This window comes from Alternaria alternata, assembly GCF_001642055.1.
Source record: "Alternaria alternata strain SRC1lrK2f unplaced genomic scaffold CC77scaffold_2, whole genome shotgun sequence".
In the NCBI taxonomy this organism is placed as follows: domain Eukaryota; kingdom Fungi; phylum Ascomycota; class Dothideomycetes; order Pleosporales; family Pleosporaceae; genus Alternaria; species Alternaria alternata.
In genome coordinates, this window is record NW_017306191.1 from 1,286,164 (window position 1) to 1,307,507 (window position 21,344).

The 21,344-nt window shown below is 52.2% G+C and overlaps 6 protein-coding genes across 6 annotated transcripts; 3 read left to right on the top strand and 3 right to left on the bottom strand.

The window, feature by feature from the left end:
• Positions 1–604: 604 nt before the first annotated feature.
• CC77DRAFT_1076845 (hypothetical protein) lies at positions 605–1,851 on the bottom strand. The gene has a single exon (XM_018529253.1). The coding sequence runs from the start codon at positions 1,451–1,453 to the stop codon at positions 638–640; it is 816 nt and encodes a 271-aa protein (XP_018390853.1). The 5' UTR covers positions 1,454–1,851; the 3' UTR covers positions 605–637.
• Positions 1,852–2,040: 189 nt separating this feature from the next.
• CC77DRAFT_1016399 (phospholipid-translocating P-type ATPase) lies at positions 2,041–7,829 on the bottom strand. Its single transcript, XM_018524206.1, has 4 exons — positions 7,329–7,829; positions 6,887–7,257; positions 3,666–6,832; positions 2,041–3,617 (listed from the first exon to the last, which is right to left on the bottom strand). Exons 1-4 carry the CDS (start codon positions 7,393–7,395, stop codon positions 2,531–2,533), a joined length of 4,692 nt encoding a protein of 1,563 aa, XP_018390854.1. The 5' UTR covers positions 7,396–7,829; the 3' UTR covers positions 2,041–2,530.
• A 748-nt stretch (positions 7,830–8,577) lies between these two features.
• On the top strand, positions 8,578–11,381 carry CC77DRAFT_322054 (hypothetical protein). Its single transcript, XM_018531250.1, has 7 exons — positions 8,578–8,861; positions 8,922–9,653; positions 9,702–9,803; positions 9,850–9,902; positions 9,952–10,154; positions 10,201–10,357; positions 10,409–11,381. The coding sequence occupies exons 1-7, from the start codon at positions 8,765–8,767 to the stop codon at positions 11,123–11,125; spliced, it is 2,061 nt and encodes a 686-aa protein (XP_018390855.1). The 5' UTR covers positions 8,578–8,764; the 3' UTR covers positions 11,126–11,381.
• Positions 11,382–12,746: 1,365 nt separating this feature from the next.
• CC77DRAFT_322061 (tetraspanin) lies at positions 12,747–14,018 on the bottom strand. The gene is made up of 3 exons (XM_018531251.1): positions 13,690–14,018; positions 13,319–13,554; positions 12,747–13,195 (listed from the first exon to the last, which is right to left on the bottom strand). The coding sequence occupies exons 1-3, from the start codon at positions 13,853–13,855 to the stop codon at positions 12,923–12,925; spliced, it is 675 nt and encodes a 224-aa protein (XP_018390856.1). The 5' UTR covers positions 13,856–14,018; the 3' UTR covers positions 12,747–12,922.
• Positions 14,019–15,781: 1,763 nt separating this feature from the next.
• On the top strand, positions 15,782–16,598 carry CC77DRAFT_927092 (SRF-TF-domain-containing protein; the record flags this gene model as incomplete). The annotated part of the gene is made up of 3 exons (XM_018533972.1): positions 15,782–16,021; positions 16,123–16,257; positions 16,311–16,598. 3 exons carry the CDS (start codon positions 15,782–15,784, stop codon positions 16,596–16,598), a joined length of 663 nt encoding a protein of 220 aa, XP_018390857.1.
• A 1,878-nt stretch (positions 16,599–18,476) lies between these two features.
• Positions 18,477–21,242, top strand: CC77DRAFT_1016404 (choline transport protein). The gene is made up of 5 exons (XM_018524207.1): positions 18,477–19,770; positions 19,853–19,880; positions 19,945–20,651; positions 20,704–20,918; positions 20,969–21,242. Exons 1-5 carry the CDS (start codon positions 18,887–18,889, stop codon positions 21,112–21,114), a joined length of 1,980 nt encoding a protein of 659 aa, XP_018390858.1. The 5' UTR covers positions 18,477–18,886; the 3' UTR covers positions 21,115–21,242.
• Positions 21,243–21,344: the final 102 nt, after the last annotated feature.

Genomic DNA, 21,344 nt, shown 5'->3' on the forward strand with positions numbered 1-21,344 from the left:
AGATTGATGTGCTGTACAAACAGGGTGGAGATTGCCAATCGATCGCACAACGATGTAGTAAGCCTATTTCTTTGGGAAGATCGGTTGCGATCTGAAATTTAGCAAGACATTGAGAGTGTAGCTCTACACATCGGGTTTACCGATCTACGGTCATTAGTGGGTCTCATGCAGGACAGGCTCATCCCAAGGCTCTCAGAGCTGCTTTCTGCAGACTCGCTTTCAGATCGTGTGGGTCAAATATGGATACCATGTGCCAGATCGGACATGCTAGCGGCTTTCCTTCGCTGTGACGTTTACTGTGGTCATATCAGTACCCGAGTGTGGTATGGGTGACCGCACCACTGCCATGAACTTTAGTGTTGCTGCCTTCACAGTGTCCCAGCCAACTACTCCAAGTAATGATAAATTAAGATGGTTTCATTTACACCAGGAAGGCATTGATAGAAGTGCCAGTTTTCTGGATAGCTATGATGTATACATGACATGCAACCGCGGCCCCACTAATCGCTGTCTGCGTGGTATCAGACCAAATCGACGAAGCTGGTCAAGCGACAAAAAAGCAATCGCACAAGGAATTCAAAGCATCGTGAAAAAAGAAGGTCGAGTGGTATCATGGGCGGATCGCGAAGATAGGTATCTACGTTCGATCCATTCGACTCCTGATCCAGGGTTCATACTTCCTCCTCGTCTCTTCATCGCCGTAGATATCAATGTCAAGGCCATCGTCCGCAATCATCCTATCCATTTCTCTCCGTGCCCGTTCTTCCTCCGCTTCCTTCATCGCCTCTTGGGCCACTTCTTCCTTAGCCTCATCTTTGACTTCACCTCCAGGCATCCTATCTACAAAAGGCCGAGTATATGCATCTTGCAAGCCCAACCCCACCATCTCTTGCTGTACCCTCTTTCTCCACTCGGTGTATGCCAATGCCTTAGGACATTGGTTCAGACGCAACTGTCGATATACAAATGTGTATTCTCTGTGGAACTTTCGCTCTATGTTTTGGCCTAATTTTTGCCATGCTTCGATATCTCGGAGATCAGGATAGTTCGGGGCGAGCTGCTGTGCCTTCTCCAAATTTTGCTTGTTGCGTTTCCGGGGGTTGTTCTGTCGTGGGGAGTCTGGTGCTCCATGTCTATGTCGTTTGCTACGATCAGGGTCGAGAGCGTTCGAATGAGACGCGTACAGCCTTACGGTCTTTTCTGGGCCATGTAATTGCGGTCTGCCACTTTCAACCCTATAGTTGTCTGTAATCTCAGCACGACTGTACCGTGTGGTGACGTCGCCTCCTTCGAACACTCGGTGTTCGTCGCCAGATATGTTCCACTTCCTCTTCCTGGCCCTTTCTTGTACAGACAAAGAATGCTTAGCCTGACCCTCAGCCGGAAAGCCTCGCTCACCCAACACCCTTGCGGTCCCTAGATTCCTTGCGCTGTCGGGATTTGTGGAAGCCATATCGGTGTTCGGGGTTGGGAGGATGATAAAGCGCGTCTGTTACGAACGCGGAAGTAGACTTGAGCCTGTCGAAGGAGTGTAAGATGCGGGGTTGCAATTGCAATTACTTGAAGGTGATTACGACCCTCAAATTATCATTCAAAGAAAGAATGCTTATTACGCTCTTTCACAAGGCACGTGTAATCACCCGTGATTCGGGACGCACTTGCGCTTGGTGGTTGTACCACTCAAAACGCCAGGCAACAAGCGACAACGTGACGAAAAGGTGTTTAGTTAAGGTTTTCCCTGAGGGTATTACGTGAAAATTAGCGAGGCGCTGAATCAATCACTGGCGCTTTAGTTGTGACTGACGCCTTTCTCTGTGGGCAGTGTTGCGAGGTCGTAAGTGTGTAAGGTATGAATGTACCAGGTGACTGGAAAGGTTAGCGCGAGTTGATTGCAAACTTAGCAAGTCACAGCCAGTTGGGAAAGAATGAGTCTGAGAAGCGTGGCGACTGCGAAAGCGTGACAGTACCTAGACACAAATATACTCAAGGCAAGAGTCACTAGGTGGTTTTGAATAGACCACATATTATGAAAATCAGCCACTCATACGAAGATCTCTTAGAACGTCGAGACAGCCCAGGATAGGACCAGGCTAGTCACACATCATTAGAATATCTACAGCCATACTCATCAACACCCGTCTATTTTTCCATCCCACAACGAGCACATCTCATCACTCCCCCCATGGCTCTGACATCGGTGTAGACAGAAAAAGACTAAGAAACAAAGAAAGCTCAACGAGGGAATCACAAGCTATACATTTCGGGAAATCAAGACCAAAAACGCCTATTTGATCTTTGATGGAGAGGCAGAAAACCACAAACAGGGAATAAAGCGTAGTGGTAGTGGTAATGATGATATGTGGATGAGGAACATGGTCAGATCGCTAGCGCAATGCGAAACGTGACAGTTAAAAGAAATATGATGGGTTATGTACAAAAAAGGAGTCGTAAAGGCTCGTCAAAGGAGGAAACAGGGACAGACAATATGCAAACAAGTCGTCCCCCATCCTACTACTAGTCACCTCAGGTACTACCTGGGCGGACTTCGCGGACTACGTGGTGGGCTTTTGGGTACTGCAGGCACTTCCGGTACATCTTCTTGGTTTTGACGAAGATGTTCTGGCGCCTCATCTCGTGTTATTGTCGCTCTGCGGATCGCATTGCGTAACCGGCTCATGACTGCCGGTTGTGTATTGGGGGGACCGCCCTGGTAGCTGTTCCTGTGGCCTTGGAAACTGTTACGGCTGTGGGACGACTCGAGTCGTGTCAGCATGGCGGCCGAGGTAAAGTCGTTGCTTTGCTCGAAACTAGGACGCACGCGGTCCATAGACATACGTGCGCGATCGAAGCTTGGTCGTACGCGGTAGTCGGTCGACATACGATGGGCGAGGGGAGGAGCTTCCGTTGTAGGGGCGGGTGGGAGGCCCTCCATAGAACGGCGGAAAGTGTAGTCGGTGCTGTTGCTGCCATTCTGGCTTCTTGGGTTGTGCGTCGTAGCGGTTGGAGCAACTGATGGTGGGTAGATGGGTCGAACGTCTTCGTCCGTGACATCGGCATTAGCGGCTTTGTACTTCGAAGCATCGGCTTCCGATGACTGGTTGGAGTCTTGCTCACCAGCCACCTTCTCTGGTCGAGGAGGAAGGTAAGAGTCATTGTCTCTCAAATAGTCGAATTTGCCTTGCTTCACCTGCTCCCGAATAATGTCCGCATCTAGAGGGAAGTAGATCTTCTGCACCACCTTGAAGATGAAGCGCGGAAGCAAACACGCTACCGTAGCGCACAGAACGTAAGCCCAGAAATTGAGAGTGCCGTATGCTTCGGCACCAGCCTTGTAGAATTGAGCACTCGAGGTGAAAGAGGTGTACACCCCAGTCCAGAACCAGATGAAGAGAGTACTGATGACGACGATCAGGACGATCAGCCAGTCCCAACGATATGTGTTGTACAGGACGTAGATGTTGGCTGCGCAAACAGCTGTAGTTGCAGCGTAGATACCCATGCGTCGGAACTCGGCCAGGTCCAATCCGTTGGAGGTCGCAAAAGTTGCGGGTGCGAAGATTTCGTATAAGAAGAAGAAGGCAACTGCGGATTGGTAGATACCATCGACCATGTAAGCCCTATGATGTGTTAGTGTCTTTCATGTGCCTTGAGCCGATTTTGCTTACCAGAACTTAGGCTGGCTCCATTCCTTTCGCTCGATACCACGACGGTACAGCTCCGGGACGGCCAGAGATACTCTATCATCGACATCCTGATCCAGAACACCCATGACGATAACAGGGAGTGACGTAAACGCCAAGTTGAAGAAGATAATGTAAGTGTAGTCGAAGATATACTGGCTGTCGAAATTGGTGTAAATCTGGTACCAGAAGAGAGAAAACGTCCAAATGATGTTCTTGTAGAAGAAGTTGGCAATGGTTTCTGCGAGCCTACGGTATGACCATCGACCGTGAACAAGCACAAGGCGAGTGAGGAAACGGAATTGACCAATGGCGTAATCAGAAGACATGACGGCTGCGCGGCCCTCGACACCAGCGATACCGACACCAACGTGCGCCTCTTGAATCATGGCCACGTCGTTGGCACCGTCTCCAATAGCAAGAGTGAGACAGTCCAGTCCAGTCTTGACCATGTTGACGACGGCTGCTTTCTGACTGGGACTCACACGGCAGCAAAGAACGGATCGACAACGCCTACAAAGCAGAAGGAACTTCCGCTTCACTGATTCATCTAGAGCCAGCTTGAGAGTGTCTCCGTCGATGATGATGGCATGTGTAGGTGGTGGTGGTTCGTGATCGTTTTGAGCGGCGGCCAGTTCTTCTTCAGAGCCTTCTAGACCGAAGATCTTCAATTTCTCGTCGAGCTGGGCTTCTATAGAATCGATGTTATCGTCTGTAACCTTGAGGATAATCAGGTCCATGTCGTTGTCGAGCAGGTTGCAAGAGAAACCGATGTTGATGGCTGTCTCGACTTTGTCACCTGTAAGAACCCACAGCTTAATACCGGCCTGACCGAGAAGAGAAATGGACTCTGGTACACCGTCCTGGAGTCGGTCTTCGATGGCAGTTCCTCCAATCAGCCACAAGTGGTTTTCGATGCGATCGGATACCTCTTCCAGCTTGTCCTCACGTCCTTGAATAGCGTTGGCAGCAATGTCGTAATCCCTGTTCCACTCTTGGTATTCCTCCTCGGAGATCTCTCGTTGAGCAATGCACAGTGTTCGGAGTCCTTCTCGCGCAAACATCTCAAGATGCTCACCAGTATCGGCACGGAGTTGTCGTTGCTCATTGGGGATCAACCTAGAGTAGATCATGCTGTCGGCTCCTTTGCAGAATAGGACGATTCTGTTATCAGGCATTCTGATGATCGCACTCATTCGCTTCCTGCTGGAGTTGAATTCCAGGGTATTGAGGACTTGGTATTTGCGCTCTTGTCCCAAAATATTGACAACGAGACGATCGTCTTCGCGACCAACGAATGTGAAGCCACAATCACGGGCAGTAGCGACGAGTGCGGCTTCATCGGGCGATTGTGCTTTGAACTCGATCTTCGGTGGGTCACCAGGGGTGCGTTCAGTAACGACGGTATGGCAAAGGGCCAAAGCAATCATAAACTCCTCATTAGCTCTCTTTTGTTCCATTCCAGATTCTCCGCGCAGGTCGTCAATATAGTCCGGAGCAATAAATGTCAGGTCGTCATCCCACAAGTAGGGGTTGTCATGCATCTTGCGAATTCCCTCGAGCATCCGCACACGGTCGCGCGCAATCTGTTCGCGGGCCTTGGCACCCTCAACTTCGACGTTGATACCTTGTCTCCGCTGCATGCCTGCCTGGGCCTCTGTGTACGCTTCTCCATAGGGAACTCCATTAATGGTTGCCTTCTTGAACTCCATGACGTTCTGGGTGAGTGTACCCGTCTTGTCCGAAAAGATGTATTCGATCTGGCCCACGTCGTCTGAGATATTCCAGGACTTGGGAGTACAGGGGTAGTCCAGCTTTGCGTAGTACATGTGTATGTCGCTGTAGATAAAGAGGGCCTGCAGCGTACGAATGATTTCCAGGGTAATGTAAAGCGAAATAGGAACCAAATTCTGGAAGAGAATGACGGCAGCCCAAAACGCAATTACACCGTCTGTAGCAGGAGCACCTCCGTAGGAACCATATTCGAAGAATGAATGGGTGGTGTCGTCCCGGGCCCAAGTCACACCAAGCACGATTCCAGAGACCAGACACATGGCGGCCAGGATGAAGAAATTGTATACAACGTTCCAGTTCAGTTCCTTGGAGATCCTGGCTCTCTTGCTGGGCGTGATACCGGAGTTTATCATGATCTTTGTCTCTTCTCCAGTGAAGACGACGACACCCAATACCCACTCAGTGTTTCGCAGTTGACAGCCACGGAGGATAAGGTTGTTAATGGAGATGGGCTCGACCATTTCGTACGCCGGCGCCTCGGGATCTTTCGCGTTGTGCTGCTGCCACCTGATGGCTGCACTGTACGAGTACAAGTTGGAATGCGCGCCTTCGCTCTCGATGACGAATTCGGCGCGCTCGCAGTGTCGAGCATGTCGCACATCTCGAGTAGCGTGGAGTGCATTACGCACCTTGAGGTTGGTCTCACCGTCCAGGTTCTTCGTCTCAACATAGCATGCGCCGTCGTCGGAAGAAGTGGAAAGCACAATCACGTCGGCAGGGATCTCCTCATCGTTGTAAAGGCGCACGAAATCACCGACCTGGACATTTTTCCATGCATCTTTCTTGAAACGTGCCTTTTCTGGAGCAGTCTTGTACGGGTTCAGCACACTTCCCCAGAACTTCTTTTGAGGGCCAGGATGGGAGTCGGCGCCGCGAATTTTATCTCCTTCACCGGGTCCATGGGTTAGTGGAGGAGAATGCGTAGGAGATTGGCCTGGTAGCGGTGAGGGCACGGGTGTCATCTGAATGTCGTTCTCGTTTCCAAAGTAGGATTCTCTGCGTGATGCGATGGAAGCTCTTCGGGTCTCGTGGGAAGGGCGCGAGCCGTCCATGCCGCCGTCCTCACCTCCTTTGCCCTTTGCACCCTTTTTGCTCTTGGCGCTCTTCATCAGCCGCCATGTTGAGATTATGCTCTTTGTGGTGGCCTTCTTGATCTTCCGCCATAATGATACCGTGTCTTCGGCCGTGTTTACGTTGTTGAAGTCGACGAGTCGGTGAACGGGCGCGTTGTTGAGCTCGTTGTCTAGGACAGTTCTTCGCCAATCCTCTACTCCATCCTTGATGGACGTTACGACGAGAATGACGATGAGCGGTACTGCATTAAGGGCCGGATTACTAGCACCGAAAATGGAGAAAATCTGGACAAATCAGTTAGCTGTCGGATGTTTCGGAGGAGACGGGAGGGTACGCACGCCCAGGATAATAATGAACAGGAAGTAGACGTTGGCGATGTTGTGGAACTGGAACCACAGGTTCTTGGGTATGAAGCTGAGCGGCGTGTATTTGGCGGTTCTTATCTTGTTGCGGGCGTACTGTGCGAGGGGGTGGCCTTCTTCGTCGCGTTCTGTTTGCGGTAGGGGAACGTTGAAGTAGACTTTGCGCCCTGAGTCTCCCTCTTCGGCGCCTGCATCTGAGCTCTCAGGAGACGGGTCGGTCGGAAGTCCGCCTTCTTTGCCCAACGGGTCTTGCTTCTCGCCGCCAGAGCCTATACGCCGGTGGAGACGTTCCTTGAGGGAGTGTCGCTTGTTTGCCGCTTTGATGCCTGTCGCGCGATGTGTTGCCCCTGCATGTCCCGTCAGCGCAATGCTCTCAACTGTCGTCTCTCTGTGCTGTCAGCGGATGGGCGTCACTCACAGCGTATGCGCTTCTGGGGATGTGACACCTCGGTCTCGTTGGGCTCCATGTAGGGTTGCAGCGTCATGGTGCTTGTCGTCGGGGATGCTGCGGCGCTGCAGGGAGGGCGGCGACGGCCTGAGCCGGAATGGCTCTACGCTGCAATGCAAGCCAACTCGTTCGCGGAGGACGCTGGCACGTGGCGAGGGGTGCAGTGCATGTAGTGCCGGGCGGTGGTCGAGGGGCGTGGTGGTGGTTGTGGTGGTGGTGTTGTGGTGGTCGTCGCGGAGGGTGCGAGGAGACGGGCGGCCGTGTTGTATTCGGATATTAAAAGATGCCGGACGAGAAACAGCGGTTGCGAACACTAAACTCGACGTTGGAGGCGGAGCGACAGTCAGATTATGCGACGGAGTGATTAACTGGCGCGAGGTCGTCAGAGTGCAGGGCCGTGGAGAATCAGCACGAGGGGAAGGCAGCGGAGCGGCAAGTACTGCGCAGACCCTGATGAATGATTGATGCGTTGCTGGGCTTTAGTTGCTTCCATATGCTTACAGCATCGGCGCGGGAAGCACACGCCTCACACTCCCTCGGCCGGACGCTACGGTCTTAACAAGATGCGAGACTAGTTCCCCTTGAAGGGCCCGCACTGCGATCTGATCATTTCACGCACCAACACAGGAGGATTTATTTCTGTCAATCGCGTTGGCGACGCGTGGCCTGGGCCTGCAGAGACAGAGAGAGTAGATGAAGTGCACATCCCCATCTCAGTTCCTCTGGGCGGCGGATAACAGCATCAACAACGCTCTTCGCACTCTGGGAAGGTCTTGGTCTGCTTCAGCCATGTCAGCTTGGACCGTCCGAGGACTAATCATAGCGGAGCATCCGCGGGCTCCAGTCAGCAGCCCTTCTAAGCAACCACCCAGGGTGGAGCGTCATTTCAGCCCTCCCTCGTCTCTCGACCCGGCTGTCTATGTCGTCGTAGCCGGGAGATCCTCGAGCTCTGTGCTTCGTACAAGTGACTTTGGACAGCTGGCACCCGGATTAATGAAGCTTCTAGAGCCGTATCCCATGTGCTTAATATAACATGTCGCAGGCCAGCGTAGAGAGGGCAATGCGAAACCGTTGAAACAGGACGTCACCACTCAGCGCCGGCGGCATAGCTCGGATGCGGCGACGAATATTCTGCAGTGTAGAGTTGACCAGCTTCCCGCGACATACGGATGCCGGCGAACTCGCATTCCGATGCGTGTCGTCAACGGTAAATGAATCTAGCCCATCTGCAGCCAGGCGTTGGCGGATTGCGCCCAGATACTTAGCTCCGGGTGAAGTTGTCGCCAGCCACGTGACAGCGTGCCGCGCATCATGTCTAGCATCCAGCCTGGAAACGCCTCACGCGTCGTCGCAAGGTTGCACCACCCCCACTCGTCAACATCACCACCCCTCTATTATTCTCCGCTATGAAACCCCACAAGAAAAGCATCCGAGACTTCTTCTCTCCCGTACCAACAAATTCTCAAAGTGCTGCTGCTTCGCAATCGACCCTGCCCCAGAGAAGTACATGCTCCCTGCCGTCTGAGACTTGCTGCCTCAGGCTGACCCATCCCACCGCTGCAGATGCAAAAAATGCGCCTACCCGTCAGTCTAACCCTCCAAAATCGTCTGCAGCCCTCCCCGACGCCGTCTCGCACGTCACTCACCCCCCACTTTCCTCGTCGAACCCCTCCGTTTCGACCGCGCCTCCAACAACAAGAGCTGCAAGTGCCGATGCGCCGCCCTTCAACCCCTCTCAGACATCCGCAAATTCAGGCACAAGCAGGCGAATAGAGTCAAATGGTCAGCAGATGGTCTTGAATTCCGACTCTGACGATGACTCGCTTCCCGACTTGGACTTTGGTATACCTGTGACAAAAGTCAAGGCCTTGACTACCATGACCACGACACATTCAAAACGCATATCCGAAGATCAAGTAGATGGATTACGCAAGCCCGTTAAGAAGGCGAAAGGCGACAGGATCAACTTCAGCGCACTGGTACAAACAGCCCAGAAGAACCGGGAAACAGAGCGACAGATCCTGGAACACAAGACTGCTCTCGAGACACCTCTGGAGATACCCGTGAATGCATCCATTACAATAAACGAAGAGACGCTTGGCCAAGTCGTAGATGATGATGATGATCCGGAAAAGGCGCACCGCCTCTTCCAGGCTATGCAGAGAACGAACGCTACGCAGCTAGAAAGCACTTTCCATTTTTTCAAAGACAACTCAGACTCGAACTCGATTCCAATGCGGGCCGCATTTCCCATCAGAAGCTTACCCAACCATCGATGGGTATCGAACTTTGAAGGTAGAGCTTCTATACTGTTACGTCGCGTCAGTCATTAACATGTTCAAGACTCGTACGCCAGGGATCAAGCTTTCATGACCGGCTTCGCTCAACAGATATTTCATCTACAAAAGCTGCCTCCAGAGCTAGCTTCTTGGATGATTGATCAGAGTTAGTAATACACAAACGGCACACTTGCACCTGCTAAGATTTGTAGTTTCCTCGAGTCGGAATGAGGCGCTCAATTACAGGTATATCGAAATCCTGGAGGTAAGGTCCCATCTATTCTCAACTCATGGCAACATTTGACCGTTTACAGTCTGAAAAACATAATAAGCATCTCTACACGCTTCTTGACCGTACAAGACTAGAAACATTGTTTAGGGAGATAGGCGCTGATATGGCACAACTCGAAGCGTCAACCGAACTTACGCCGGTCTTTGTACCACGATCCGAAACCAGAGTCTCGCTTCCGCTGCCTTTAATCTCTATCGCCAAGCTGCTTGAGCGAGCAGCACCATGGTAGGCAGACTATGTATGAGGAAAGGGCTTTACTGATTCTTTACAGCTTGCAATCGGAAACTCGAAGTCGTGCGCTATACATACTCAGCCACGTGTGTCTTGATGATAGAGTCATGGCAGATGCTGCCATTCTGCACACCATACAGGACGCTATGGGAGCTATTGTATGCAGCTTTGCTAACAACCACAAGCTGGCCTCTACTGTAGGGCGCCCTTCACTACAACACAACACTCACACTCTAATATCTACACAGCTCAGCGATGTCGTCTCTCAACTACTTGCAAAAGTGACGCATCCTTTGCTCCAAAGAAACTTGATTCGTTCTTTTCCAACGACATCACCGTTGACAGCATATTTGCAACGTCATCTGGCCCTCGCATTTCTAGTTCACCCGACTCCAGTCGACGTGCCACTTTCGGACCCGAAGGTTTCCGACATCATCTACAAGCATATGAAGAACTCGCCAAGTTTCCAAGTAAACAAGAATACGAACTACAGTCATCTCGCTGCACGTTTGGCTCTTCTTGACATCGCTATTGGGCCCGGTTTATTGGACGTTCCTTACCAACCCCTATCAAGTCCAACGACTTCAGAAGCAGGCTCTTCTCCAGTCAGCGCTCCAGTACCTGCGTCATCTGAGGTGAGAGACTTCAACAACCAGGTGGATGCACTTGCTCGAGAATTTCAGCTACTTGGTAATTCTATTGTCGAAGCTGGCGCTGTAGTGGATTTGACCATCATGGACACGAAGGATTCTATAGAGAGACTACGCGCACGACTTGAGCACGCCGTACGGATAGGCGGAAAGAAGGCTCACAACGTGTTTGGGAATGATGACGAGGATACACAGCTCAAAGTCAGCAAGTTCTTCACGAAAAGAATGCAGAACTGCACCCCAGCACCATTACGTGGCATCTTCGATGGAGAGGACGACGTGTTGTCAGACGTCGCGGATTCCACAAAGACTTGACAAAGGCTTTGCCGATACTACCGAGTTATATGCAGGCCATACCATAATACTCGCCTTTGCGGGCATTCAACACTATCACAACCATATCATCCCTCTACTTGCTTTCGTGAAAGGTTTCAAGCAACTTGTCGCACCCCGCGCAACCTCATCTCCTCGTGACCCCTGAAACCTGCATCAACGTTGGCACAGCACTTGGCATACCATCCCGCTACATCCTTCAGGGGGGATCTACAGGAGAACTAAAACTCACGCTCCGCTCTACCGCGTCGCCTCGCAGGAAATATCAGACCAAGTTCAATTTCACGCGCTGCAATCTGCAATCCTTCGAAAATTAGCGGCTAGCGTCAAGGGTCTAGAAGAGAGAGAAAACTATGCAGGTAGCTCTTTTCGATCCAGCTGATGTCCGCAGAAGCTCGGTCGCGGCCCAGAAACGAGTTCATCTCCTCCTGTCACATTGCATTACGGGGCGTCGGAGAGCGAGCGAGCCAGTCAAGGCGATGAGGCGGCTTACTCATATAACTACTGTACGTGCGAACGTGCGTGCTGTGTAGTGCTCAAGAACGAAATGACGAAGCAAGTGACTGGGCCAGAGAGTGCCGTGAATACCACGTGTAGAGATGCGATACAGCGATAGATTACTAGGTGGGCTTGCGGCACGGGTACGCTTGCAATGACGGCTGCAGGTGGGAAATGTCTGACAGGCATGAGAGCTGTGGCGCACGCAAATTGCTGACTCGCTATCTGAGGCGGTGTGATGGAGATGCGAATCAGCGTTATTCGGGGGCCGCCTACAAAGCGAAAATCGCCTCGGTTCGGATTTCGCGCCAGAATGCCGGGCTCGTGAAGCCACAAACAACATTTCGGAGCGTCGGTCATAGGCTAAGGGGTGTTCGTTGCGTGAGTTAGATCTCATGATGGGTGAATACCGCGATATGCGCGCCTAGTCCAGTGAAGACACATCGCATCGTCTGCTAGCCCTACAATAAATAAATACCGCGCGCGCGACATCCCTCCCACATGCTGTCAATGAATGTACCGGTGGGTAAACCACCCTAGGCCTAGCCAGCGTACTTGCCGTCCGCAGGTGCTTGCTACCATGTCTCTTGCATGCCAGTGCGTTCGGGTTCCTTGGTATTGTGTATCAGCCCTGGAGGCTGCCGTTGTATTTCGGATAGCAGTTTCCGAGTTTGAACTAGGTTGCCGTTTGCCGATGAACGGTTTGGCGGCATGCGGGATGGTCCTTGTTAAAAGTAAAGTGGGAAGTGGAAAAAGAGGTTTAGCGTTGTTGCCGGTGAGGGAACGGCGAAAAGTGGAATGGTGGTGCAAAGTGACAGGTGTAGTGAGGCTTGGCTAGTTTGGTGTTTGGTTTTGAGCTGGTTTGAGATGAGGCTGATGGGGCGATGGTCAGTTGTTGGAGAGAGCCGTTTCTGGGATGCTGGGGCCATGAGTGCAATCACGTCCAAGTCATCGGTTTACGATATACCGTCCATGTGAAGTCTATAATTCATGTACACTCGCCATGCGAGAAGAGTCGTGAAACTATATTAACGGAGTCGTATCCAGATCTATATACATGAGAACGCTAAATGCAAAAACAATAAGATACCGAATCAAAGACCTAGAAAGCTTGCCGTATGGAGCATCAGCACTGCTGGGACCTCCGTCATTACTTCCACATCACCAGCTGTAGACTATGGGGGGAAAGAAAGAGTCGTTCGATTGACATGTGTGTTCGTTGACTTGGCTTGGCCGGCTCTTCCAAAACCCTCTTCTTTCTGTTTTAGATTCTTCAATCGTCTATAGCCCACCCAGTCCGTTCTTCTCGTCAATGTGCCTGTAGCGTTCCTGCTCCATGCGATACTTGAGGACCATGGCGACACAAAGCACAAGGATCATGTCGATACCGACGATACCGAAGGCGGCAGTGAACACTCGATCTAGATATGTATTGGCGAAAGAGGAGAATTTACCAATGCATCCTCCCTTCTGAGCGGCGACTAGGGTGTTTTGGCATGTGCTATCCTGCACGAACGGAGGCGTGGTTGAGTTGACGTAACCGCAGCAGTCGAACTGTTACTTGTCAGCTTCTTTCTGTAGATCATGATGTATTCTTGCAGGGCTGCTAAGCCTCCCCACATGATTGTGTACGGATGGACGCTTCTAGTGCTGACGCTGATCATCGAGGCAACTCACCTTCTGTTGCAAAAGACTTTGGATAAGCGGCGTCTCGCGTCCCCAAAGGACGCTGAGGTTCGTGCGGGTTTGTAGTGTCTCTACCCAGATAGCGATACCAAGACCAAGTGTGAAGGTCGCGCAGATGACTACCAACCAGCCCTGAGTACGGAGCCAACCTCGATTCGTTGGTAGAAAAAGGGCTGGGAGAGACAGCAAGAATGTGACAAAGACGAAGATTGCATTGACTACGCCAGCTGGATAAGTTGTTAGTTGATGTTTGCCAAAACCGCATGTTCCAGGGCGATGCGTGGGACAATGCGCCGCCACAGTAGTGCCAGGATATCGATTCCCCCAGCATTACTACCATGGCCCATTCATAAATGTCGTACCTGTCAAGGGACACTGGCCGAGCAGTAGGTTCTGTGTGACGTTGTCTACGGTCGGAGTGGCGCGCATCGATTGCTCAGATATGAGGGAGAAGCCCAGCAACAGTCCTCCGCATCCGGCAAAGAGTAGGTCCATGCCAACAAAGGCCATCATCAACTTGGTCGGCATGTTGGCGGTACTGCGACTTGCGGCTTGACGGAAGAGACTGAAGTGAAATCAAAAAGAAGGATTGAAGCAAAGAATGGAAGTCGAGCGCAGCGGAGCCGTCCGGCGTACTCTGGTGAACTGCGTCGAGCAAGGAGAATTATTAGATAGAAGTGAAGAGAAAGTAGCAAGACCAGCGCTCGCGCGGAAAATGCATGGCATTCGGGGACACGGGGACTATGAGCATTAAGAAGCACTGCGAGGGCGCGTCGCAGTTGGAGCACGGCGATGCGTGGGTGGTTTCAGTAGTGTTGGAGCATTGCGGGTGGCCAATCACAGACGGGAACAGGCATGATGGTTCGATGTTTTGGCGCTGCGACGTCGGTGAGCCGCAGAGGTGGAGTGGGAACAAGCACAATGTTAGAAGAAGTGCGACGAAGTGTCGATGGCAGGCTACATGGAACCAGATGGTGGAGCCGCGGCATTATGGTTGTCACGAGGCGCGATGGTGTTGAGAATCGAGCTGCTGCCTCAGGGCCGGCGCCACCAACAGTGCAGGCGGGCAGGATGAGGGAGCAGGCTAGACCGTCGCTGCAAGCGAAGCGAGATCAAACGGGGAAGGTGCGTAAGGGTGGTACTTGCTTGGTCTTGCCTAGGTGCAGCCGCGGCTTCCACGACACCCACGACGACCCACTCCTATCATGAACAGGGCAAACAGCGGTACAGTCGACGCCTGCGTCCAGGGCAAAGAATACAATGGGAAGGACGGTGCGAACCACTCGGTACGACGAGTCTGGCCTGCAGCTTAGTCGTTCCTCGACTGCCCCCAAGCATCTCGTACCGTGGCCTGTAAGCCCGGAGAGTGGGCAACCGACCTTCACCAGTTGACCGTCAATCTGACTTGAGCGGGACTAGCGCAGTCTTTCCACCAATCAACATGATACAAAACACCGGGGTCCTGCTCAGCTGCCTCTAGCGCAGCCCTCGGCCTGAGATGGACGGCGCACTTTTCATGTGGAAAGGCCGCTGCTGTTCATCTCCAAAAACGACCTGACAGGCCAAAGGTCTAGTGGGAAGGGGTCAAAGTCAGTATCAGCACAAAAGGCATGCTGCGCTGCAGATTGTGCCTTCATGCGCGGCGCGAAACCTCAGTCCAGGGCCTCCGTCCAGGGCAATTATTGTCGATCTGCGACTCAGAGCTGTGACCAGGGTCGCGCTCAAGCGCATCCGCCCCCAGTTGTGTGGATAGTTGAGGGCCTGCCCGCACCAAAGCAGCCAAAGCAGCCGTCGAGAGAAATACTTGACCACTCCCGCCGTTTCATTCCCAATACCGTTCGTCCCTTTCCTTCCTCAGACAGCTCTCGGGCTATAACACACCTGCACCACTCCGTCTGTCCCTGCGTGCCCGCCAAGCTCCACAAGCTCAGGGTTCGGGAAACCACTCGACCTGTCTTTTTGCTACCCACCCAACGGCGCGCGAAAACAAAGCACGCCGCACCTGATCTCGCTGTGCGTTTGGCCAGGTACGTACCCTTTTCGCTCTCCCAGCCCGCCCTCTGTCGCGAGGTCACGCTCTCCGGCACCAAGCCCTTCCACAAGCACCCCCCAGCCACTGGCGCAGCACGGGCCCCCCGAGTAATTTAGTGCCTTCCACCGAGCACAGTGCGACCAAGCGTTTCCTCCCCCGCGCACCTTTTCCTTGCATTCCTGCTGCGCCATCACAAAGGGACCAGCCCCGATCTTTTAACAGGCCGCGCTTCCTTTTCCGTATGAGGTCGTCCTAAGAGTCTAACCCAACTCAAGCCGTCTGCAGTTCCTTCTGTAACATTTTGCGCGTCTGCCCAAACCACGCAAGAACGCCTGCCAACTCCCCACACTCGGCCCAACACAGCTTAGGGCCCTCGTCCCCCAAACACTGCGGGTAACCAATCTTTGTCGCGACTCACCACCATGGCCAGCGAAATCACCGAGCACGACCAGAACGCGTCGCCGTCAGTCCACGACGACGGCAATGGCACCATGGGCATGGAGAACCGCGGCGTCAAGCGTGCGCGCGCCGCTGCCGACGACGACGACGACGATGATGACAAGCCCGGCCGCGAGCGAAGAAAGATTGAGATCAAGTTCATCCAAGACAAGTCGCGTCGGCACATCACCTTCTCCAAGCGCAAGGCTGGTATCATGAAGAAGGTACGTTGGTGCTCGTTGAGCGCGCATCGTGGTGCATTTGCTCCCGCGTCGCATGAAACCGTTGCCTGCACCGAGCGCTCCGCTAACCATGGCACTCCCAGGCCTACGAATTGTCTGTCCTGACAGGCACCCAAGTGCTGCTGCTCGTCGTCTCCGAGACTGGTCTTGTCTACACCTTTACCACACCCAAGCTGCAACCGCTAGTCACCAAGCCAGAGGGCAAGAACCTCATCCAGGTATGCTGCAGCCACCGCCCAAGCTGTCGCGTCGCGTCACTAACACCCCGCAGGCCTGTCTCAACGCTCCCGAGCCATCAAGCGGCGACGCAAATGGCGTCGACAACGACACTGTCGAATCGCCAGAGGACAACCACGCCCAAGTACCGCCTGGCCAGCCACGCGGCATGCCGCCTAACAACCAAGCCATGCCCCAAGCCTACATGACGCCCGAGGCTGCTCTGCACTACCAGAGCTACCTCCAACAACAGCAGCAGCAGTCAAACCAGTATCCCATGGCGCAGCAAGGCATGCCCCGCCATCCTGGTGGCCACTACCCCCAGGACCAGAAGCTGGGTTAAACCTAATACACACATACTCTACCCACGCGGTAGCAGGTCACTACTCGGAAGGCGCATTAGTAACTGGATATGGATACCCACATAATGGCAAAAGTAATCACGGTGTCGCTCAACAAGCAATACGTAGGTGCATGGTATGCGATTTCGCATGCGACAGTGTAGTGAGAGTGAGAAGATATGATGTGGGCACGCAATGTCGGGGGGATGCAGTTGCACTTCCGAACGACTGTACGTCTTACGTGGATATTGGCGCAGTCTGTGGTTTCTTTATTCTTGTCATTTGCTCTCAATCAACATATTCAGCATCTCCTGTCACATTTACCAGGTGCTGTTTAGACCAGATCTATACCACTACCCATAGTCTCGGTCGAATTCAGTGCGTTAATTCACTCAAAGCTAGCCTCGTGGGCCGCTATCCGTGAGAGCTTAGTCGGGTCTGGGCATTGCTTCCTATTTCGTCGCCCGAACTTGCCTTTCTGGGAGAATAAGCTTGCCACCACAACTCAAAATCATGAAGTGTCCGCGGACCTGTCTTGGACGTGACTTGAACAGATAGCTTGCGACATGCCTTCCTCATAGTCATCGCGGCATTTGGCTCAGCAAAGCAGGAGACATCCACCACACACATACACAAAGCTTGACTACTCCAAAATGTCCTATTACCTCTCTCTACTGGACAGCAAAGTTTGTTTCGCAGGAAAAAGGAAGGTGCAACGTTACCCATAGGCTCGTGCGCTACCCCGATGACGGCTCGATAACGGCTGAAAGCAAGGCTATTGTTGTCTGAACTAGAGACTCGAGCATGCCCTCGAGGAAATGTCACATCCGTAATTGTACGACCGCACTTAGCTTGTGCATCCTCTAGATTGCACTGTTGTAGGTGTGACCACGCACACTGTTCGACTCGATGTACCGGGAAGCTTTCCAGAGCCAATGCAACACTGGTACCGTCCCCTTTCGACGTTGCTTCGATTACTTGCGATGAAGACTACCTGAGTGACGATCGCAGCATTATCCTTCCATCAAGCGTGTCACTGTGTGACTGCGGCACTTGGCTGATATGTTACACAAGAAGGTACGCGTGTGGTACATGGGCAGTCGATCGACGCGACGGGTTGCGCCACCAACTACTTTGGAAACATCTCGAAGGCTGGGATACCTAGAACGGGATTGTTGAAGAGATGCAAAGAGCGCCACAGTCAAGCGTATGGGGCTGTGTAAGTGTGAAGACGTTCTCCGTATCATTGGCGGTAACTGCTGCAATCTGATCTGATCCCGTTACCTCTTCTTACTTGATATCGTCGTGTTTAAAACAAATTTTAGATGTGGGAGCGAGGTTTAAGCTTATACGAGAGAGGAGTAGTTTTGGTGCTGACAGCTGTCGTCATAGGGCTGATCTCCTCTTGCCAAACAACACAAGGTTACAACTACGGACCGCGCCGCAGAAATTCGCCGAAAATACATATGGCTACTTGCATTTTGCGCCGATAGACACAGCATCAATGTAGTGTGACTGAAAGCTTCACGCTTTGCACAACCTCTTCTGCGCGTTGCCTCGATACCAAGTGCTGCTCATTACTGTTAGTCCTGACGTTGTCTGTGTAGCGTTTACATAGGATCCTCAAGCTATCTATTCTCTTGCCTCGGCATTATCCCCTAGTAGCATCCCATTTGACAAGATGTCGGGAGTTGATTGCTTCTGTGCTACCCTACGCGTCATCCTGCCTCTCGGGTGCGGATGTCTACCCGCAGCAGGCCTCTTTACTTCTTCGAGCGATCCCCGCACCTTAGCATGCTAATGCCGGCTTTTAATAATCGCGCGTATAGATACTATTCCGCAATGAAGACGTAACTTTTACGTCCATTTCTTCTATCTACCATACCATGGCCTTCGACCTTGGTCAAGATAGCGATTGCTATAGACTGTTTTGGAACTTCTTAACAACACATTGGATGCTCAATCTCGCGACCTGATAGACAATGGTTGCAATCTCTTCTAGTACAAGGCTGCCAGCCGTCGCGAAGACAGTAGAGAATGTGGCCTTGACGGCTATACCTACCTTTGTTCCTCTAGGCTTGACATCTCCGCCAATATCTCGTCGTGCTTCTAGATTGCTGTTCAGACACATAGAGCTGGACCACCCCCAAACATTGATCAGAATATATAATGCAAAGCTCCACATCCGCGACTCAAACACATGCGAGTGTTGATATGCGATTCCACCACCGAGCACAACCAAGCCAAGCCGGACATGTTCCCCGCATAGCGACTCGAACAACTCGTGCATATGAGCCCAAGCTTTTCAGGTATAGAAATCCTGACTTCGGTGCTACTCCCGGCCTTAAACCACGGACTATCTAGGCGTCGCTATACCTTTTTTACGATTGCTTTTATTGCCTCGCTGTCTCAATTCGCTATCTCTTATCTAGCGTTGCTTTCTCCCCTGCTCATCACCCCACGTCTTACGCCCAGGCGTAGCCCGCCCCCAGACCGCGACATTCATCATGAGAAGCATATAAGCTTTATAGTTACTGTGTTGTCGACTTGGCGCGATGCGATAAGCCTTTTTGCCAAGTGCTTGCTTCAACAGCGTGGCTTCTTGCTCCGACTATATTACCCGTCGCTCACTCGTGCATTGCTTTCAAGTCAACAGCACCACCAAAGAAATCCAGAAATCATGGAGTCAAAGATAGAAAAACATCCCACTCCACACATCGCTCACGATGTAGAGACACAAGGCAAGTCCTCCATTGATGCAGACGCTCTCAAGCTAGCAGAGATGGGCTACACTCAAGACATGGCGAGAAAGTACACCGTCTGGTCCGTTTTGGGCGTCGGATTTTCAATCACAAACTCCTGGTTCGGTATATCAGCCGCTCTGATAACTGGCATCAATTCTGGAGGCCCGCTGCTCGTCATATACGGCATTATGCTCATAGCTCTCATCTCGACCTGCGTGGGTATCAGTCTCAGCGAGCTGGCAAGTGCGATGCCGAATGCGGGTGGACAGTACTTCTGGGCTGGTGAACTTGCGCCGAGACGGTTTACAAGACTCGCCAGTTACATGACGGGATGGTTGGCGTGGTGGGGTGCTATGTTTACGAGTGCGTCTGTAGCATTGGCTATGGGAAGTGCGGTAGTGGGTTGTTATCAACTTGGGCATCCTGACTTGTAAGCACTTCTTTCCCATACCTTCGCTTTATCTAGAGAGGTCCTTGAAAGTCTAAGAAACATGTACTAAGTATTCTCCCAGTGTCATTCAACCCTGGCATGTCTTCCTGGCAAGTAACGTCCCTGTACGAACTGTATGCGAGACAAATACTGACTTTGTACGCCGATGTTTAGGCTTACCAACTCTCGAACATCTTCTGTTTCTTCTTCAACTGCTACGGCAAGATACTTCCCACAGTCGGCAAAACCACACTATGGATCTCACTGCTTTCCTTCGCCGTGATACTCATCACCGTTCCAGCCGTTGCGCCTACACACCAGCACGCTCGCTTCGTCTTCGCGACCTTTATCAATAACACCGGCTGGCAGCAAGATGGAATAGCCTTCATCGTCGGTCTCGTGAACACAAACTGGGCTTTCGCTTGCCTTGATTGCGCCACGCATCTCGCCGAAGAAGTACACCGGCCAGAGAAGATGGTCCCAATAGCCATTATGGGAACTGTGGGGATTGGGTTTGTAACGAGCTGGTTCTTCTCCGTCGGCATCTTCTTCTCGATTGTAGGGGACTTTGCTGAGATTGGCGCATCAGATACTGGAGTGCCTATTCTGGAGATTTTCTTTCGCGCGCTGCAGAGTAAGGCTGGAGCGACGGTTCTTGAGGCGCTTATCATAGCTACGGGACTGGGTTGCTTGGTCGCAAGTCATACTTGGCAGAGTCGACTATGCTGGAGTTTTGCGCGCGATCGGGGGCTTCCTGCTCATCGCTGGCTGGCCAAGGTACATGAAGGACTTGACGTGCCGCTCAACGCCCACTTAGTGAGTTGTGTTATCGTGGCTATCATGGGATGCCTGTATCTGGCTTCTTTGACAGCTTTTAACTCGTAGGACACCCTGCTGTTCGTGTGTATGGGTACCAAAGCTGACGAGATGTAGGATGATAACGGCATGTATCGTTCTTCTGTACCTCAGTTACTCTGTTCCGGTCATCTGCCTTCTCATCCGCGGTCGCGACAAGATATCCCACGGGCCATTCTGGCTCGGTCCGGTCGGTCTCTTCGCGAATATTGTACTACTTGTCTGGACACTGTTCACACTGATCATGTACTCGTTTCCGTATGCGAAGCCTGTTGAGGCAGGGAACATGAACTGTAAGTGATGCCGTTTGGGCTAATATGTGTACCACTGACGGGACGTGTAGATGTGTGCGTTGTCTATGCCATTGTTGCTTTGATTGCCAGTGTAGATTGGCTGTTTAGAGGGAGGAAGAAGTTTGTGGTTGCCGGCGAAAGGAAGGAGGAAGGGGTGAACCCGGCTCCGAGAATCGTGGATCTGCCTGGGTATTAGGAGCGATGTTGAAGCAACACTGTGTGCGCGTGCACAGTATGTCATATTCTAAATACACTGAGCTCAGTGTCCATAGTTTATTCGGGAATCATGTCTAAAATATCAGTTTTGTGATGTGTGCAAGTTGCCGTGGAGATGAAAGAGGAATGTTAATAGGCTTGGCAAGTCAAACGCGCGCGAGTGGGGCGCTAGTGGATCGCGTCGCGTTTGCATGGGGGATGATTCTTAGA

Bases quoted from the DNA above. Each gene is read 5' to 3' on its own strand.
- CC77DRAFT_1076845 (XM_018529253.1), bottom strand. From the start codon at position 1,453: ATGGCTTCCACAAATCCCGACAGCGCAAGGAATCTAGGGACCGCAAGG.
- CC77DRAFT_1016399 (XM_018524206.1), bottom strand. From the start codon at position 7,395: ATGACGCTGCAACCCTACATGGAGCCCAACGAGACCGAGGTGTCACAT. The intron at 7,258-7,328 runs GTGAGTGACGCC...CGGGACATGCAG, and splicing joins TCCCCAGAAGCGCATACGCT to GGGCAACACATCGCGCGACA. The intron at 6,833-6,886 runs GTGCGTACCCTC...TGATTTGTCCAG, and splicing joins TGTTCATTATTATCCTGGGC to ATTTTCTCCATTTTCGGTGC.
- CC77DRAFT_322054 (XM_018531250.1), top strand. From the start codon at position 8,765: ATGAAACCCCACAAGAAAAGCATCCGAGACTTCTTCTCTCCCGTACCA. The intron at 8,862-8,921 runs GTACATGCTCCC...CCACCGCTGCAG, and splicing joins ATCGACCCTGCCCCAGAGAA to ATGCAAAAAATGCGCCTACC. The intron at 9,903-9,951 runs GTAAGGTCCCAT...GACCGTTTACAG, and splicing joins GGTATATCGAAATCCTGGAG to TCTGAAAAACATAATAAGCA.
- CC77DRAFT_322061 (XM_018531251.1), bottom strand. From the start codon at position 13,855: ATGCCGACCAAGTTGATGATGGCCTTTGTTGGCATGGACCTACTCTTT. The intron at 13,555-13,689 runs GTACGACATTTA...CAACTTATCCAG, and splicing joins CGGCCAGTGTCCCTTGACAG to CTGGCGTAGTCAATGCAATC. The intron at 13,196-13,318 runs GTGAGTTGCCTC...GACAAGTAACAG, and splicing joins AAAGTCTTTTGCAACAGAAG to TTCGACTGCTGCGGTTACGT.
- CC77DRAFT_1016404 (XM_018524207.1), top strand. From the start codon at position 18,887: ATGAGCCCAAGCTTTTCAGGTATAGAAATCCTGACTTCGGTGCTACTC. The intron at 20,652-20,703 runs GTAGGACACCCT...GACGAGATGTAG, and splicing joins TCTTTGACAGCTTTTAACTC to GATGATAACGGCATGTATCG. The intron at 20,919-20,968 runs GTAAGTGATGCC...CGGGACGTGTAG, and splicing joins TGAGGCAGGGAACATGAACT to ATGTGTGCGTTGTCTATGCC.